Source organism: Protopterus annectens, chromosome 16.part0 (genome assembly GCF_019279795.1).
Source record: "Protopterus annectens isolate FY-2018-M chromosome 16.part0, PAN1.0, whole genome shotgun sequence".
Classification (NCBI taxonomy): domain Eukaryota; kingdom Metazoa; phylum Chordata; order Ceratodontiformes; family Protopteridae; genus Protopterus; species Protopterus annectens.
The window spans coordinates 459,349,850-459,369,693 of NC_056750.1; the positions used below are offsets into that span (position 1 = coordinate 459,349,850).

The window sequence follows — 19,844 nt, forward strand, 5'->3', positions numbered from 1 at the left end:
AAAGTTTATTTCTCTAGATTATTTTAAAAGAGCTATCTAGAGAGAGCTACAGAACATTCAAGATGTGGTTGAAAACAGTTAAGAGCACAGGAAAGTCCATTAACTACAAATCTGATTGAAAGGATTGATGTACAAACTTCCTTACCAAACTTATTTAAGGCCCTAGGTTCCTGGTCTGCATGCATAACAGGTCATGCTATGGTTTCTTAAAATAAAATTCAAAATTGTATAAAACAACATATTCTTAATTTAACTATAACTCGCTGACATCCAGCAGCTTTGGATTGATGTGCCTCTATAGCAGCATAAACACATGCTAAATTCCTCAATATTTTTCTGAAATATTCACTCAAAGCAACAGAAGCCAAAAAATATAAATATCTTCTGAAGAATGAATACTGTTGAAGTGCAAACAGCAATGCTGTTCAGAAACTACTTTTGTAACAATAACTGCTGACTTTTGAAAATGGCGCTGAATAGTTATAGGAAATTCAAGCTCCTCACGTAAGATATCTTTGACTTAACTATATAAAACTATAAATTTGAAGCTTTCTGGTAGTAATTAGAAAAGCAGTTTTATGTTGACTATTCATGTAGCAGTTAACTACATATATCTTTATTTCGTCCAGCATGTAAGCTAATATGTAAAACAGGAAAATGTGTCAAGACACCATGAAGAGGATACAAATCAATTAGAGGAGGTTAGAAAGGATTGGGAAGAGAGAATGGATAAGCAATTCACAGAGACAATGGGGGATATATGTGCATCTCCCAAATATGCAAGAAAGTCTAGAAGATTTACGATCTTTGCCTGGAAGTGTTTACACAGGTATTTTTATACCCCAAGTAGACTCCAAAGAATCTTTCCTCAGTTGCATGGCAAATGTTGGAGGTGTGACGGGCAGGAATGAACATATTTTTTCGGAGTGTAGTGAGCTGGCAGTCTTTAGGGATTCCCTGCAGACTACTGTGTCAGAGGTGCTGCGTGAGTAGATGAGATTGACTGGGGAGATGATTTTTTTGAGCTATGATACAGAATCAGAATTGCCTAGAGATTGTAAAGCCTTCCTGATGCTAATTATGGTGGCTGCCAAAAAAGCATTTACTAGAAAATGGAAATTAAAGTCTAGACTGACTTTAACAAAAGTAGTGAATGTAGTAACAATGATAAAACAACTGGAATTGGGATCTTTAGAAAAGGGAAGGAGCAAATTACATAGGAAAAAATGGGAACTGTGGGAACAATATATGCAAAGAAGGAACAAGGTTTAAGAGACAGGATTTGAATGAGCCAAATGATGCTTAACTGACAATGACTGGATATATTATAAGTGATGCATAATGTTTGCAACTACAGTTGTTTCAATGGTGTCTGTGATGAATAATGTTTGCAACTAAAGTGGTGCCAATGTTGTTTGCTTTTCATTTTTATTAAGATTGCCTATGTCTTGTGTGATAATTTAATAAAGATGTTGATTGGAAAAAAAAGACACCCTGAAGAGGATTGATATCGGAGTATAGGCAAAGAGAAGGAAATAGGGGTTCCTAAACAAAACAGCAGCACTGCTAGAGTTTTTAGTCAAATCTAGAAATGAAGCTGCCATTAAAAAGGTTAATACAGTTTGATTAATTTTATATAAATGTAAATTGGCCTATGTCACAAGTGATGACTCAGTAAAGGTGTTTAAAAAAAATACCATGAAGATTTTCTCTTGGGAACTTCATGTTGTTTCATTTACCTCTCCACAGTTGAGGAGATTCAGTTTGTGAAAGTTAAAATACGCAATACTGAGAAGTAAAGAAAGCAAAAAAAAAACAAAACAACTATACTCCAGCCTAAAAACAGATTTTACTGTCACAGCAAAGACTTAATTGCTCTGGCACTCGTTCAAGAAGTGCTAAAGAAAATTTTAGGTGATGCTGCAGTGACAAAATACACTTTATAGGAGTTACTCAAGACAACAGAAATAAAAGATCAAAAATATCCTGGCTTGGGTAACATTAACTGAAAAAAAATTACCTTAATTCTTAATAAAGTCAAAAAAAGCTATTTTGATAGCAAAATGTGTCATGGCAGGAAATTGTTGCACTCCATGCATAAAAAGAGGTACAAACTTCATTTTACAAGCTATCTCACTAGTATCCAATTGACAATATGTATTTCATTCAAAATCATCTATATGTGATGTACAAGTGAAAAAACTTTATAGACAGAATTATCAGACTTTGCCAAAATTAATGGTTTACCTTTTAGACCAAGTGGCAAATATTATTGTTATATGGAGGGTATTATTTATGCTCTGAAATGCTCTTGCAGTTGTTTTTAAGGTTAGATTGCAAGAGCATGTAAGAGACATTAAGAATGTTAAAGTTGAAAGTCCACTTGCTATGCATTTCAAATTTTGTCATGGCGGTGACCATAAAGCCTTTAGAGGCACTATTTTGGAACAAGTTGTTTTATAGGATGAATGTTTGGATATAAAAAGAAGCTGGTTGTATAAAAAATTGTTTTTATTCTTAAGGATGACCCCTACTAGTTTGAATGTCTATTACAACTGGAAATTTTTAGTTTAATTTACATAATTCATTAATATGTTTTGGTGTTTATATTAATGGCATTTAACGTGTGGTGTGACTTTTATGCTTTTACTCCTCGAAGGCAGTTGCCACAGTGCTAGAGTTCCTAAATAAATTGGTGAGGTTATCTACTGGCCTTTGTTGTTTTACTTAGTGTTTCTGTTGTAGTTTTATAGGTGATGATGGTGTCTCTGCAGTGATAACTAAACCATGGGCAAAGTTGTTAGTACAGGGGCAGCTATCAGGTTTAATCTGTTCAAGCAGTGGGAAGATGTCTTTGGATGTGATGGTTCTGAAGAAGAATGTAGGGATGTACAGAGGGGAGGTGGAAGTGACAGACAGTGGCCAGAGAAAGGGCTGAGAAGGTTGATATAATGAGGACATCAAAGGCAGAAAGTTGAGAGGATGTGGAATTCATGAAGGGAAGGCTATTCTGTCCTGTAAGATAGCTGACCTCTTTCCAAAACTTTTTGGGTGATTTTTATTAATGAGGTTTGGTATGACTTAAAGTGGCTTTTATGACAGCATATAGACTTGCTTGGGAAGTTTGCGTACCAGGGTGTAGTGCTCTCTGTTTACAGTAGAAGGAAGTACTTACCAACACTGCCATGCCTTGTCTCTGAGTTTTAGGGGAGCTTTATGCTCAGAGGTTAACCAGTTAGTTTTAGATTTGTATAGTCTTTGGATTACTGGGAAGCAGGAATTTTGGATTCCAGCGTGTAGCTCGCGAGACATTTGCCTGCGAGCTACATCGCCAAAACCAAACGGCTGCATCAGCACTTTGCCATAGTGCAAAGTGCCTGAACAGCACAGCCGTTGACACTCTAATCTATGGATGTGCAGCTGCAGCCGTACGGGCTGTGTAACGCATTCCTTCTCGTGCAAGGAATGCATTTATTTAATTATTTATTTATTGTGTTGTCAGTCTGACATCACAATAAATAAATAATTAAATAAATGCATTCCTTGCCCGGGAAGAAGGAATGCATTACACAGCCCGTACGGCTGCAGCTGCACGTCCATAGATTAGAGTGGCAGCGGCTGTGCTGTTCAGGCACTTTGCACTACGGCAAAGTGCTGATGCAGCCGTTTGGTTTCGGCGATGTAGCTCGCAGGCAAATGTCTCGCGAGCTACACGCCGGAATCCAGGAATTTTGCAGGTCTGTCAGTATAGAGATGCGTAGTTTTGCAGCAGTGTTAGGGTCAGATGAGCTCAGAATTGATGAGCAGTCAATTAAGAAGAGGGTAGATTTAAGTTTCTTTATGTTAGTCTGTGATTTATCACAGAAAGATATGAGCTTTGGGAGTACATTTACATATGGATGATGGATATGAAAACTAACAGAGCACTGCTCACTGAAAGATGGTGAATAGATGGTGATTTGAGATGAGAAGGTTTGTTAGTTAATATGAGATCTAGGAGGCAGCAGTGAGATGTGCCGAGGCTGGATCTAGTAAGCTGAGATATGAGCTGGGTTAGGTTGAACTGTATGAGAACAGCATTCAAGTCATTGGAAATCAGACTGAGCATGTTGAGAATGAAGTCTCCAAGTATTATGGGATTTTTTGATATTTGCAGAAGTTATTTCTTTTAGTAGGTATATAAATACAGAATGACTTCAGGGGTCCTGATAAGTTGTATTTTAGACACTTCAGGAAGCATCCTGGGATGTTTTTGGAGTCCCACTGAAGCTGTGTTCTTGGCTTTGGTGAGTACAGCCAGTATATGCTACTTATTTATAGTTAGAGGTGTTATGTGTGAGGGAATTACTGGGGGTATGGTTGGGGGTGAGACAAGGATAACCTTGGAAATGAAGTTCTCTGCTAACAGGTTTGCTATACTGCGGCACCATTAACCAAAAAATTCAGAACATTGCTGTGTGCTGCCCTTGAGGTTTCTGACATAGATGTAGGTGTTCTAGTCATTTTTCATCTGGGAGGATATCTTAACCTCAAAGTTGACTTTGCTTGATGTAATTCACCCTCTTATTTATATATTTACTTTGATGATTGTTTTTATCTTCATAGGAACTGCCCTTTCCAATTTTTGCCATATTTTTTTCCTTTTGTTTATATTCTGTTTAATTTGGGTGGTTTGTTTTTGGAGCTAGTTCTGGGCATACCTCTGGTATGTACAGCAGCCTCTATGCAGCCATGGCATGGTTAAAAGAACTTCTGAGAGCAATTCAGCATATGCTGGTGTGTTTTTGGGTTTGGAGGGGCACTGAATTTTGACAAAACCACTACTTAACAGGTAATTTAGCTTGAAATTGTTTTTAACTGTTACTGGTTTTAATGGGATTACAGAGTTGATTTTGATTTTCAAGGAGACAGCTTTACAGTCTGATCTTACCAGGGAGGACGAGACATTGGGGAGGAGTAGAGTTTTCCCATATTTGTGACCACAAGGTCCAGAATGATGGAGCCTCTAGTGGGTACAGTCACTATTTGGTCAAGAGTATTTGTATTTACAAAGTCCAGGAATCACTGTGCCTTTTGATCTGAGGCCGAGTAGGATTCTCAGTCTATAGAGGGTTAACAAGTCTCCCATGAGTAGTGTGTTTGGTTGGGTGGCAAGTGTCTCCAGTAGGTCCACGTATGCAATGTGAGCTTTTTGAGACAGTGGAAGGTGACAAACAGCTGGCTAGGACATGGTATGGGATTTTTCTAAGGTGATCTGCAAGGGAAGGAACTCCAGCACTTCATCCTGTTTGACCACACTGAAGGTATACTTGTTACTGATGTGTACTGGAACACTTCCAACTTTAGCCCTTGTCTGTGCAGCTACTGATCTAAATGTGTGGAAGGCACTGACACCTTGCACTGCTAGGGTACTCTCTGCCACTTTAAACAATGTCTTGGTAATTGCACAGATACCTAGATTTTCGTTTTTGAAGAGGGCTTGCAGGGGATGTAGTTTTATTTATGGCATTAAGCAGTAACATTTTGAGGGTTGTTGAGCTGATTTTGCTATGTCGGTAGGTTTGTCAATTTGACACTCCCTAAAAAAGGCATTATGGGGCAGACAAAGCCTTAGCCAGTATTCAAAAGCCTAGAGAGGAAATGTGCAGACCATCTTTGGCAAAGTAATATGGTATGTTGACCATGTCCTCCCAGGTTGACATATAAATATTGGATGCCTTAGAATGACACCAGAAAGACAGCCAGTTGTTGAAATCCTTCATTTTTTGCTCATATTGTGGCGTCATCCTCAGTGATGGTAATATGCAGCCTGGTGCCAGGCTCATACCATCCTGAGACATATACTTTGAAAGCTCCATAATGTCACTCTTTCTTTATATAGTCCAGGAAGGTACATCTCAAGTCATTTACACCTACAATAGACTATGATGGAATCATACTGGTACCTGTGCCATAATGACTTGAGTGCATGCATGATTTGACAGATCCTGGCTCCAGATAAGCAACTAACAGCTATTTTTCCATTGTACATCCTGGTTAGAGGGGCATCAGCATATCTTACAATGGAGTCCTCTACAAAGAGAGTATTGGAAAGTGTGTTTACTTGTCCTAGGGGCTTAGTGTTTGTGGTACACTGAGAGTGACAGCATGTGTGCTGTTAGGTGGTGGTTTTTCTGAGTCCCTTTGGGCTTGCCAAGGCATAGCTTTGACAGAGATGGTTTAGGTGAGCTTTGATTATTAGGTCATTAATACTATTTTAAAATATTACACTATTTTACATAAAATTAATTTTCAGATAAAGCTACATTTCTAGCTTGATACTATTAAGATTCTGATAGCGGGAGATGGGTTGCGAGTTTGGCATAATGGTTAAGGTGTTTGCCTTACAAACACAAGGTGCAGGGTTTGATTCTCACATGGGGTAACTAACTAGGCTTAAAATAGCCCATAAAGAGCAATTAGCCTAGTACTAATCTATATTTGATAGTCTGGGAATGCCAAAAAATGTGTTATAAAGTACAGCTGTGCAATAAATTACGTTAGCATTAGTTTGAATACTGGAATATGTACTGTAGTATTACTTCTGAAAAATGCAATACGTGGTTAGATTCCAGACATAGGGTAGTGGAGGTGGCATTCCCTGAACGACTACAGTGGCAAAGCCTGTCCTCTTACAAAATTAAATGTTCTAGCTTGTAGTGTCTGACAAAATTTTGATGAAATCCAGGTATCTGCCTCACAGAAGATCTGAGCAGTCACATTACTGTGGAAATAAAGGCTACATTACTGACTTGATACTCTTGTAGAGTGAGCCCCAACATGTCTTTGTAAGGTTGTCATGGTAATCATGGCAGATGGTGGAGCATGTCTATTTAGACATTCCTTGCCCAGCTTCCTTAGTTCGAAAGAAGATGAACAATTGGTCAGATTTTCTAAGTAACAGCCGAGCTACCTATGCACATCCAGCAAATGTAGGAACTTTTTTGCCTCTATTTTGAGGCTTTATGAAAGAAATCTGGCAGCCAGTTTGGTTCAGAAACCGGTTTAGGAATGAAAGATTGGCTAGTCCTTAAAGCTATTCTAACTGATAAATAGATAGAACAGTCTATAGCCATAAGGGTCTGCAGCTGAGAGATGCTGCACACAAAATACTCATCGGATCATAGTAGGCTACTAGGCTAATGGCCCTGGTGCCCTTCCAAGCCTAGCCAAGAGGTTATCCCCCCCAAAAACCTCAGTCAGCACCTGTCGCACCTCTCAATGAGGGACACAGGTGGAACCCCTGGGACACATTTGTGGTTTCCCATCCACTCATCAAGGTTCCGCTTGAAGAGGGTCAGTGAGGTGCTCTGTTTGACATGTATGGGAAGTCTATTCCAGAGACAGGGCAGCCTCTGGGAGACGAAGCTGTCTCTCCAGCAAGTTTTGCAGGGTTTGATTCTCACATGGGGTAATTGGCTAGGCTTAAAATGGCCCACAAGGGCACTTAGCCTAGTACTACTCTATGAACCTATGTCGCATATTAGATTCAGGCCTTTTGAACGGGGTGCATGAGGAGTTACACTTACGGATATGGAGCATCTCTAGTAGGGGAGGGTCCGAGATTGCCTTGTAGGTGAGACACAGATAATCCCTGAGCAATCTGTACAATACTGAGTAGAGTGATAGCGATTTGAGCCTGTCTGCATAGGACAGGTGTTGGAGGCCATGGATTCGCTTTGTGAGGTATATTGGTGGCCTTTCCAGTTGGTGCAGATGTTTGGAGAGGTACATCCCAAACAGGGTCTTGTACTCAATTACTGGTCTAATGTGGGAGGAGTACAGAGAGGTAATAACCTCCTTTTTTCTGAATGCAATCCCTTTCCTTATGAAATTAACCAAGTAAAAGGCTTTTCTGACAACTGCTGCTACATGATGGTCGAATGTGAGGTTGTTATCAGCTTGAGTGCCCAGGTCTCTCACCATAGGTTGTGTGTTTATGGGGTTGCCGTTGATGTGGAAATCAACAGAGGTCATGTTTTTGCCGAATGGTAAGATGACACATTTTTTTTGCATTTAGCTTGAGGCCATGACTTTGGCACCAGTCATTAGCTGCTGTGAGATCCTCTTGTAGTATGTTAACATCATTTGGGGAGTCAATGACACCACCCAACTTAGTCATCCGCAAACTTGGTCAGCCACAGGCCCTTTGTTTTTGCCTGGACCTCTGAGAAATAGATGCCAAACAGCAGGGGTCCCAGGAGAGATCCCTAGGGAACTCCACTAGTGACAGGTCTGCTATCAGAGGTGGAGATGCCTATTTTGACTTTAAAGGTCCTGTCAGTGAGACAGTTGGCCATCCACCTGGTGAGACAGAGATTTACGCCAAGTTGGGTTATTGCCACAGAAGGAGTTTTCCAGGACAAAGCAAAACTTTAAAGATCACGTGCAACCATTTTTGGAACATACCTTACAGTCTTTCTTTTTCTGCTGGGGTGACAGGATGGCTTCCTAAACTACAAATCCAGTTTACTGGATCTTTTGTTGCTTCACTTTACTGTTACTTCCCGTTTGCAAACTTTGGCTTTCCATGGACTTATGAGGGCAGTACTTGTCTTTGCACCATCTCTATTTTCACTTTAATGATGCAAAGTCGGATCTTTCCTGCACTTCATGCACTGGTAGGCTGGCCCTTTTTCCTCTTTAAGTAAATATGTTAAAGCTGCACTCAGATTGAGCGTAGTACGCCCATTTATTAATGGAACAGGTTTTGCATAAGCATGTATTTACTGGGCAAAATGAACTATGAAACATCTAGCATTAGTGTGAGACTGTAATCTACAGCGATTAACTAGAAAATCCAAATGTTTTGCAAGGTGCAGACAGGGGAAAAACCAGGGCTTTCTCTGAAAAATCATGGACAGACGAAAGTTAAGATTTGGTGCTATTATGCAAAATCAGAGATAATTAAGAGAGTTATGGACTTTGTGCTGCACTTGATGTGCTTGTGTGACAGTGAAACAGAAGCAGCCTTTACATTTTTTTCACCAAAAAGGAATGCAGAATGCATGGAGAGAGGTTGAAGACTGGATTAAACAACAACACGCAACTAACACTAAAACTGAAACCTGGATAAAAAAAATACAAGTAAAACTGCCCCAGTCTGAAAATCCTCTCTGTACACCTTTGTGCCTCTTGCTGACCCCGATGTGATGTCAGTAGGTCACTAAGGAAGCAGAACTTCAGGCAGAGTAACCAATGAGGGCAGAGTATGTTATGGTTATGGATCGTATTTTTTGGAAGAGATCTTTCTTAAAAAGAAAAGAATACAAACACAAATGACAGAAAGACATCCAAGGCAAGCAACTACTGAGAAAATAATCTACTTTGATTTTGTCAGTTTGCACATGATTTTTAAGGCTCTGGCTCACAAGCAAGTTCCAGAGGAGGAGGAGTTAAGTTTCTTGAGAATGAATTTCAGGTCCCTAGATGTGGAAATACTGGTTTCATGAGTAGTTGTAGTATTAGAAACTCCTTAAGGAAGTGTTTAACTACAGTGGAGGAGGTAAGGAGAGTCCATATGTAAGTGGGCTAAAATGGCAGATAGATGCACTTCCACTGAGTTATAAGGCAGCCCTGATTCAAACACGGTACTTAAGTAATTGAAGACCTGTTGTACAGTACTCCACTCAGGGAAATCCGACAAGAACATCACCACAAAGAAAATCTATTTCATTTACTCAGGCAGGATATTCTGGTGACCAAAATTCTCCCAGTAGGTAATTACGGACCTAACTTCCTGGTTAACAGTTTGAGGCTGAGGCCAGATTAGCTGGGTACAAGTTGGTGGGTATGATGAATGGTTTTCCCCTCTTCATCTGCAGCAATAGTGAGAAACAAGGCTGTCTGGGCCAGAATGGAGCATGATCTCTTTTTCTTTGCTCACTTTCATCACGACTCTTGGGAAAAGGGGAAATGGACAGTGGACATACAACCATCAACTTAAGGAGAAAATATCTCTGTACAAGCTTTTTTGCAATTGAACCTAGAACAAATATTTTTGATCAAACAGTTCTGAGTTGAGGCAAGATCAGTACTGGCATTCCTCAGCACTGAAAGACAGAGCTGAAGTTATCTGCATTCAGTTTCAGTTCATAAAGGATAAAGACAAACCTGGTCAGGTGGTCTGCTCTGTGGGATATAGACTGGAAAAGATGATCCTGCTGAGCAGTTTTTATAGTCAGACTGCAAAATCCAAAATAATTGGCTATCTTCATATTTGTTTATATACCACATGACTGGGTACAACCTTTGGTTCCCCAGCACCCAGACACTCAAAGTCCTCAAGATCATATACAAGTTCCAGCATTTCTTTGATGCTGACCTTGTTTTTGTTCTAGCAGAGTCCAGTTCACTTGGACCCTGCAGCATCCCATGTGACCTTCCCCTAAGCATGATCTGACATGTCTATCAAGTTCTTACTGCTTTGAGAAGATATAAATGGGAGACCCTAACCCAGCAATAACCTGGTTCACCTACCGTCTGAACCAATTGCTAGGGATAATGGATATGACTACCTATACCCAGGCATGAAAACTCTGGGAATAGTAAAGAGGAGAACTGGATGCGTTTCAATCCTGCCACAAATGTCAGGAGTTTCCTGTGGTCTTGGAAGATGGAATTATACTAGAGTTCTTTTCTGTCCAAGATGGTCACGACTGCTTGCAGCATTAGTAAAGGCAACTGTAACTGGAGATCAAGCACATTCGATTTCTCTACTTTCAGAAATTTGTTCATTGTAGAAAGGGTTCAGTGTGGGTCTCCAATGGACATCTTTTCTTGAACTAGGAACAGTCTGGAAAACCCTGCTCCTTCCTTTTCTGACAGGACTTTTTCTGTTACTACATGGCTAAGATGCTAATCCAGTACTAGCTGATAGAGCGATCTTGTCTGAGGGAGCATCCCCAAGAAAGGTGATACGTTTTTGAAGTCTGTTTTGTATTCTGACTTAATTAGTGCGCTCATCCATACATCTGTGGTCAGATAATTCAATTAATGCTGTAAAAGTCATATCTTCCTCATATTAGGATTGGAGAGAGATGGGGTTAGGGAAAGGGGCTGTAAGATAATGCTGTATGGGTGTTTCCTGGGAAAAGGTACTTGCCCCTACCACCACTCTGTGCTGCCTACCTCAGTTTCCCATCACTCCAACTGCTTTTCTTAAAATATTTTTTCCCTTGAACTTGGCCTTGTTTAACTTCCAACAGAAAAAAAACACTGTTTTATGAAGAAAGTTTCAACTGTAGTTGGGGATAGAAAAACTGTCGCTTCATTGGATTTCGTCCCTTAAATCCTTGTGTAAAGCTTGGACTGGAAACCAAATGTACTGCCTTAAAACTGCTTCTAAGGCAACTGCCCTAGAAGATAGTGCTTATATTACATCCACACTTTATGGCATGTTTGCATACTTTTAGAAAAGTCTTAAACTTCATTATTACTGAAGAACTCCAACAAGAAGCATAAAGGAACGCCACCACAGAGATGGTAAAGTTAATCCTTTATTGACATATCCTGGTACCTCGGCAACTTTACATCCCAGAGGTATGAATTTAGATATGGGTATACCATTATAAAATATTTTTGAGATACATCATTATATTTTGTATTTAAGTGAATTTAGTATCATAGAACCTTGCATTGTGATGTGCTATGTTATGAAATTGTCACATTTTGTAATATTTTACAAAAATTTGTACCATGAAGTTTAAGTATATATTACATTTGTTTTACATAGAGAAGTGGTAGATTTGTTATATAAAATAAAATATATGTGTATCAGAAGTATCCACTTATCTATTTAATGTCATATAATATGTTTTTGGACTGCGGACTATGATTTTTGAAATTTGTTAATAAACCTTTGTTACATGAGGGAAATCTTGTATCAGGAAGTTCAAGATGTTATTACAGGTTGTATGAGTGAAAGTGGTAAAGTTGTGATAACATATATGAATTTAGAACATTTATCTATTTTTTTTTTTATTCAGAACCTATGTATCTTAGTCTTGAACTTCAGATAATGAAGCATTCGAGTTTACAGTCCAAACAATAAGCAGGTTTAATTAATTAACTAATTAGTGAATTGATGAGTTAATTGGCATTGTATTTAAGGAGATGGGCTTGTTGATGAATTGTTCCATTGAAGGTGAATTGCCGAGGTACCAGGATATGTCAATAAAGGATTAACTTTACCATCTTTGTGGTGGCGTTCCTTTTTGCTTCTTGTTGGAGTTTTTCGTTGGTTTGGTTTATTTGTGGTTTGTTGGTGTTCTTACTGAAGAATCCTGAATAGCTTCTGCCAACTTCTGCATTTGCTGTAATGTGTTCCCTTGACACTAAGACATATGAGTTTGGCAATTAACAGCCAGAGTAGAATGAGTATACAGCATTTTCCCAAAAATGACCTATTAACCTGCTCTCCCTGTCATCGGGGAGGGTGGTGCTTGTAAGCACCAGTTTGGTGCCCCACATCAAACCGTAAAAACTCAGGTCTCCTGGGGAGAAGCTTCCGAAAATATGACTCTACTACAGCATTTCTGAAGGCCTGAAATATGGGAGGGATGTTGGTAGGCTAAGGTTCTTCAATGCCCAGCAGCTCTAGGTAGCTCTTGCAGGAGCATGGCATGTCCTTTGATTTCCAAATAACATTTTCTCAGAAAGTTTAAGGACTTACTGAAGGACACTGTCCACTATTAAGAAGCTGGATGATAGGGATTTTGCCTTATTACTGGCATATCTGAGAGGACACAGAATAACTAGGAAAACTAGACCAGTTCCTAATTGCCTTCTTTGCTGACGTCTGGATAGTGAATCAAGTTAGGCAGTCCTTAGTCTATTGGCTGGGGAGAAGGGAGCTGAGGTGCTGGGCTCATCAGTCATCAGTAATGGGGCATATCCCTTTGCAAAGTGGCTATATATTTTTCTGCAAATTTGTGATAATCAAAAGGACCAAGGTACATGTCTGTGATAACTGGCCTCCTAGGGCTGAACATCTGGTCCAAAGAGGAGACGTCATTAGTGTCCAGTGGCCTAGAATGCTTGCTAAAATCAAAAATAATTAAGATCTATCTGAGAAAAGCAGGCAACTGTACAAAAACAGGGATGCATGCAGAAAGGCTTTCCCCTTGGACCTGCACCATGTGCTTGGCAAATGGGTTGTGCTTGGTGAATGGCATTTACTTGCCTGTTATGCAGTTGTAAATTATGTTCAGGACTGCTAACAGATTGCAAATACTACCTCATGGTTACTCTCCAAATGGTTTTGACAGATGTCTGTGCTGAATAGCGGGTAATAGTCACAGGCTTAGCCAAAGTCACCTCTGGAGCTGGAGCCCCCAGACCTTTATGGGAACTGACAGGGTCTCATTTACCTTGTACACAGTTTGTTTGACAGTAATTTCCTAGATAGTATGTGCACTGTAGTTAGCTGGGAAACAGCTATGAGATGTGGTAGTTAATTTTAACCAGTTTAATTCACTGAGTGCTAGGCATGGCTATCTTTTATGGTTTACTGCAATTTGGCTACTTATTATAACATTATTCAAGTTCTGACAGTTGTGAGCAGATGCAGAATAGTTGGCTGTATGAAAGTAGAAACCAGATGTCTTCTGGCTGTCAGTGAAGTAGTTTTTCATCTGTATAACGTAACTAGTTTTTGACTGAGTTTTCTTGATCAAGTGTGATGCATGGTAGTCAAACTTCAACTAGCCATCTACGATGACGAGTAGTAATTTTGTCTGGTTTACTTATTCTATTACTGTGATGTTGGAAGAGATGATAGTGAATAGTGTTGTTTAGACATGTCTTTTGGAGTAAAGAGCAGTAACTTCATTTTTTAGGGTTTATAAGTATTTGTGAACTGCTTGGCCATGTTTCAATCAATAAGAAGGTTTATTGTGTAAGGTCTTGGAGTTTTTGAAAGAGGTTTGGCAGAACAGATTAGGGTCAAGGCATTACTGTACTGAACTAGGTTAGCATTTTTTCTGGCATAGATCTTTGTGGGACAGCAATAATTATGGTCAAGAATGTGGAGAGATAATTTTCTATTTCACTGCTTATGGTCTAATTGAGAGGTAGCTATGGAACCAATGCAGTGAAGAGTTGGTGCACCCTAAGAATGAGAGTTTTGAGTTTATGGTTGGAGACACTATCAAACGTTTTCATAAATCTAGGAAGATGGTGGCGACTAGGCTTTTTGCATTTTTGTGGGTGTTGACAGTATTAACACAATTCAGCAAAAGCAGAAGTTATGCTGTGGTGTGGATGGAAGCTGTGTTGCAGTGAAGACAGAAACCGATTATCTATTAGACAGTTGAGAATTTGCATATGAATACAATTTTCTAATATTTTTGATAGGGGATTCAAAACGGGATTTGGTCTATAGTTTGAAAAGGGTCTATGTCATTTCTTCGAAGTGACTAAAACTTGTTGGTCATCATTGGGAATTTGCCCATTTCCCCATTGGAGTGCAATCTCAGAATTGGTATATTTAGTTAGGGGGTGTGGGGGGGCACAGCTCCCCACCTAGGTGGGTATTAAATAATGTGTTTTTTGTGATGGTCGCTAGCTTGGCCGATGTCGCCCCAGGAAGAAATTTGCTTAAATGAACGTTCAACGGAATTAGCGTTCGATGGATTAAGTTCAACAAATAGGAGTTCGGGTAGTTGCTTCGAAATGATATAGACCTAGCTGAATGATCTATATTGATTCTACCCTTACGCAGTGGAATAATGAATGTTTTTTTTCCCCAGAGGGAGGGGACTTTTCAGTTATGGATCGTTTTATCATAATTAAGACTTTGTATGCAATAGCCATAACTGCTATTTTAAAATATTCTCCAGGTTGACTGTCAGGGGCAGTTGTAGTAGGCTTAAATTTTTTTGAGGTATTTTTGATATCTGCACGAACTGGTTGGAAGGGGAGGTTATCTGATTTTAGTAGGGACATTAAGAGCTTGATTAGTTGCCTGGTTGGCTAATATTAAGACTGTTTTGTATGTATAAAGTGGGTACTGACTTGTTTGAACATGGTAGCATTTTGTCTGTGTGTTTGGTGTTAGCTATGTAGCTTCTCACACTCAGGATGTTTACTATAGGAAGTAATATTTTAATAACTGGTGCCCAGCAATTAGCGAGGAAGTACAAAGTAGAACCGCTTTTCTTTTATTTACTGAATGAAGACAAGAAGCTAGGGGTACAAAATAACTGATTTACACAATGTAATCTAATAGTCAAGTGGAAAGACAGTAGTCAGTTTAGTAAGTGGTCCTTACAATGTAAGGACTACTCCTTTGGAGAAATTTCACAGCCAGTTTCCAGCACGCAGAAGGCACAGGTATATGCTCACCTAAGCCCTAAATATTGTTATTCAGTTATAATTACCATTTAGATTTAACAAGCAACAACTTGTTACTTAAATTGCTTCTTCTCTTGTCCATTTTATTAACTTGAAGTTATAATGTAAAATCTACCTTGCAATCTGCTTCTGTCCGATATCAACATATAATGCATAAAACACACGTCTCCTAATATCATAGTTTTCTCTTGATAGTACAAAGAGTGCTTTCTCTATTACTTGTGATAAATTCACATTAGAATTATAGTTGCACTAAGGTGAAGGAAAGATTTTATTCTCATGATTTTATAAATTTACACAGTAAGGGTCTCGTGTACTTAGCTTCATGCAGGTATCCTTTATATTTTGGGAAAGAGACCTTTAATTAGAAGTAGTCTGTTGTAAGTATTGTTTTTATTTGTATGCAAACTACAGCTACGGTGTAATTAATCATTTACTGTGGCAGGCTTAAGGTCATGATGTGATTAATACTGTAGAAAACACAATCCATTTTTACAGTAGTTTGACTATGCTTGATTTAAGAATGTGTGTAATAGGTGTTCCAAATTTTTTGCTTTATATGCAAATTTATTTACTGGTATTACGCAACTTTGTACATTATTTGGGGCCTAATGAGAGAGTCTTGCCAGCTGCAAGCTCGCATTTGATAAATTATTACAGGAGATACTGTTATAAAGTGTACCAAAGCTCATTACTATTCTACCCTTAGATTTTTTTCAGTGTAGCTCAGTTTGGAAACTGACCCGGCAATCTTGCCTGTTTGAAACAATGGGTGTTAGAGCTAATGTATGTTACATCCAAAAATGTTTTATATGAAGTATATATGATTTTTATTCCTGATTTAATGACAATTCATAAATACATATCCCAAATCAGTGCTATGTTTTGCAGCCAGAGCAGAAGCCGCATACCGCCAATTGGAAATTGAGTTTAATGGAAAATGTTAGACACTGACAGTAAAAGGGCTGTGCTGTGCTTTGTGAGGCAAAATTCGTTGAAGCTTCAACCAGATGAAGAAAGGTATTTTCCACTCCCTCCCTCCCCCATAGAGCAACACCACAACCTCACAGCTACGGAAAAAAAAATGAAAAGCCACAAAAGCTTAGAATCAGTGTTATCAGTGTTAGTGGACCAACAGAGACCATTATGACAACTGATTCCATATGGAGAACAGTGATCAAAGTTGCAGATCAAAGTTGTATATGTCGTTAGTTAAACAATAAATCTCATCCAGTTTACAACTGTCCAAGAGCAGGGAAACCCAGTGAAAGGACTATGAACTCCTGCACTTCGTACATGTGTATAACAGACTATATATCACTTTCCTATTAAGGGTTTGTTAGAAAATTTCCAAGGAATTATAATAGAACATTTAGGTAAAACTGCAAATAAGACTACTAAGCTAAACTTATGGGTTTCAGTGTAGCTTAATGTTGAACTTGACCCACCATTTTGGCTTTATCAGAATAAAGGTCTTGAACCAATGCAAGTTACAGAAAAAACATATATTTTTTTTCTGAGCAAAAATACATGTCTTTAGCTTATAAGATAATGATGACTCTGTGAATATGTATTCTGTACTACTGTTGCATTCTGCAATCCGAGAAAAGGTAATACACTCTTATAATGGAAAGCAAACTTCACCATAACTGACTATGACGGTAAAAGACTGCCTGCCTGTGTCAAGGAGGAAACATTTCAAACTACTTTTGAAAATTTTAGACAAAACTTTCAAGGCATTACTCTTGGAAACTTGGGTACAAAAGCCACTTAAGAGTGTAATTCTACCCTAAAGAATTTCAATTCAGCTCTGTGCTGAATTTCATGTTACAAATGAAAAATCTCTTTTCAAGAGAGTTGCTTTGCAAGGTGTAATAAAGTGTCTAATCTGCTTGCTTTGCTATATTTAACTACTGTTGTACATTACTGTACTGGAGCACCGTCTGGTTAACTGACATACTCATTTACACAGTTTGTCACCAGAAGATGAAGCAATCAAACTACATGATGACACTTGTTAAACAACATGGAACTACAACTCTTTACAGTGTACTGTGGGTATACTGACTCATGCACTGAAGGTCCAAACCGTGTTAACATTTATTGACCTGCATCACAAGGGTAAGCCTCCAGTGGCTTATCATTTATCAAACTGGAAGAAACAGTATTGCCCAATTGTCATGAAGCAACCCTCCGGCACACAAGAAACGTTGTGATTAGGAAGATGAAAAGCCTACTCGGTCACAACATCTGGCACTATGCTGTTTAACAGATCTCACAAAAGTAATCTTTTAAGTCTCAAGTCAATTAGTTAATGACACAGTTAACATAAAAAAATGACAGTCCTACAGAGTGACAGATGAGACATTAGTACTTAAGGTACCTTAGCTCTGGCCTCTCGTGCAGCTTCTGCTTCTGCAGCCATTGCTCTCTGAAGCTGGATGGGCAGTTTCACATCCTTGATCTCAACACGTTCCACCTTAATTCCCCAGGCATCGGTTGCATCATCCAGTGTTGACTATAAATATTACAGCTTTCTTAGTAATTTGGTAAAAATTTCAGTACATGCAAAAACAGTACACCATAAGCAGTTAAGAAAAAAAAAATAAAACAAGATCATTCGTAAATTCTTTCTACTTGTATTGGGTGCTGCTCTTGTCTGTACCTCCCCTTCTGAATGCATAGCACACTGCACAGATCACAAGGTGCACATAACAAAAGCACTACGGGATAAAGCGAATCACTAGAAAAATGGGGCAGCTAGGATCTAGTCCATTAATATGCTTTTAGAAGAAGGATGATGGGTTAAAATGTTAATGCCTTTTGATAATAACCAATAACTGATACAAACACACACAACGATTACAGGAAAAGCTTCACAGACATGGTACAATTGTGTAGAGCATGTTTGGGAAATGAAAGAAATTCAAAATTGATTTACATAAGACAGCACAAAAGGGCTTTATACAATGTATGATACTGTGCACCACATCTACTTATAGTGAACTGAGCACATGGAAATGAGCGGCAGTGACAGAAAGAGCAATTAGATAGCCTTGTTGCTTATCATAACTGCCAGTGTACTGTAACACAGCTGTAGCTATTGTCTATATTAGAACACCGAAAAGACCAAATGCTGAACGGCTTAAAACTCGAAAATGCCATTCATCGAGGTATTTTTTGTGAGATTGCGGTACAGTGAAGATCAGAAAATTTGCCCTTTTCTCACTGCAGTGTGATCTCAGAGTTGGTATATATAAGTGGGGGGCACAGCCCCCCACAAAAGCAAATTTGATGAATGGCATTTTTGAGTTTTAAGCCGTTTGACATTTGGTCTTTTTGGTGTTCTAATATAGACCCATTTAATAACGGGTACCTTGTTCTTCAGTCACAGCATGGAAAGAAACACTGGTACATCCTGCATTACAAAAAATGAACTCAAAGCACAAGGTAGTTCACCAAAACATACAGCCCCTTAAAAACACTTTCTCACATATAGAAGTGAATACAAACAACTGTATTTTATGACCAGATGCTTAAATGCGGGTATGTAGCCAAAGCCTATACTGAAAAAACACAACATAAGAAAAAATATCCAGTAGCTGACTGGCGTTGTTGTGAGTTGTTTTCCCCTATATGAAGGGTCAGTAGTGGCTTGAGGCATTGTAGTGCAGTGACATTACACATGCAGAACCCCAGTACCTAATGAGATGCATGTGGTATCTAGTACACATGAATGGACAGCGTACTTAGAGGTTCAAAATTTTATTGACTGCCTGGTATACTTCAACAGTGGTGGGACAACGCACTGCAATCTACACAGCTACACATGCAGATGGCTGTGTGTGCGCTCACTCACACTAGCAAATTCTAAACACAAACACATTTAAAATCATTGGTCATTGTGAGCACACAAAGCTGTCAATTAGTAAGATTGGGGCTGTGAATCTTAAGTTTCAACTCTTACTCCCCACAGCTAACATATGTTAAACAATCTTTATTTTGTACTGACAAGTTACCAAAATATTTTATAGGTAGTTGTTGTTTGCAAAGGTAATGTGGTAAATAAGTGTATAGATATAAGCATATATTCATGAAGTAGGGGTAGTCAGGATTTAAAAGTGGAGGCTTGTTGCAAGTGCAGTTCCAGAGAGTAGATAGATAATTTAGTAAACAAATTTGAATGATGCAAGGTTTTGATTAGATCTAATTGTTAATGGTAGGGCATTCCAGGCTCTGGCTACAGAATAAGTGTATAGAAGTTGGCCGGCAGGTAGTTTAGGCTTCTGCACCTGCAGAAGGTGTTGATTTTCAGACCCGAGAGACCTTTTGAGTATGTAGTTGCTAAATAATGAAGTAAAGGCAGGAGAAAACTAAAGGTTTGTACATTATGTTATGCACAGTTTTTAATTGCAGGGAGAACAGAAACTCTGCGAGTTCAAGCCAGTTAA

General features: G+C 38.9%; 1 protein-coding gene and 1 long non-coding RNA gene across 2 annotated transcripts in view; one reads left to right on the forward strand and one right to left on the reverse strand.

Moving 5' to 3' along the window:
* The window catches only part of LOC122790464, a 676,350-nt gene that overhangs the window by 191,033 nt on the left and 465,473 nt on the right, over positions 1-19,844 (forward strand). The window lies entirely within an intron of this gene.
* Positions 1-19,844, reverse strand: part of STOM (stomatin) — a 279,729-nt gene that overhangs the window by 23,394 nt on the left and 236,491 nt on the right. The window contains exon 6 of the mRNA XM_044058009.1: positions 17,777-17,911. Within this exon, the coding sequence (XP_043913944.1) occupies positions 17,777-17,911 (135 nt within the window). The remainder of the gene's footprint in view (positions 1-17,776; positions 17,912-19,844) is intronic.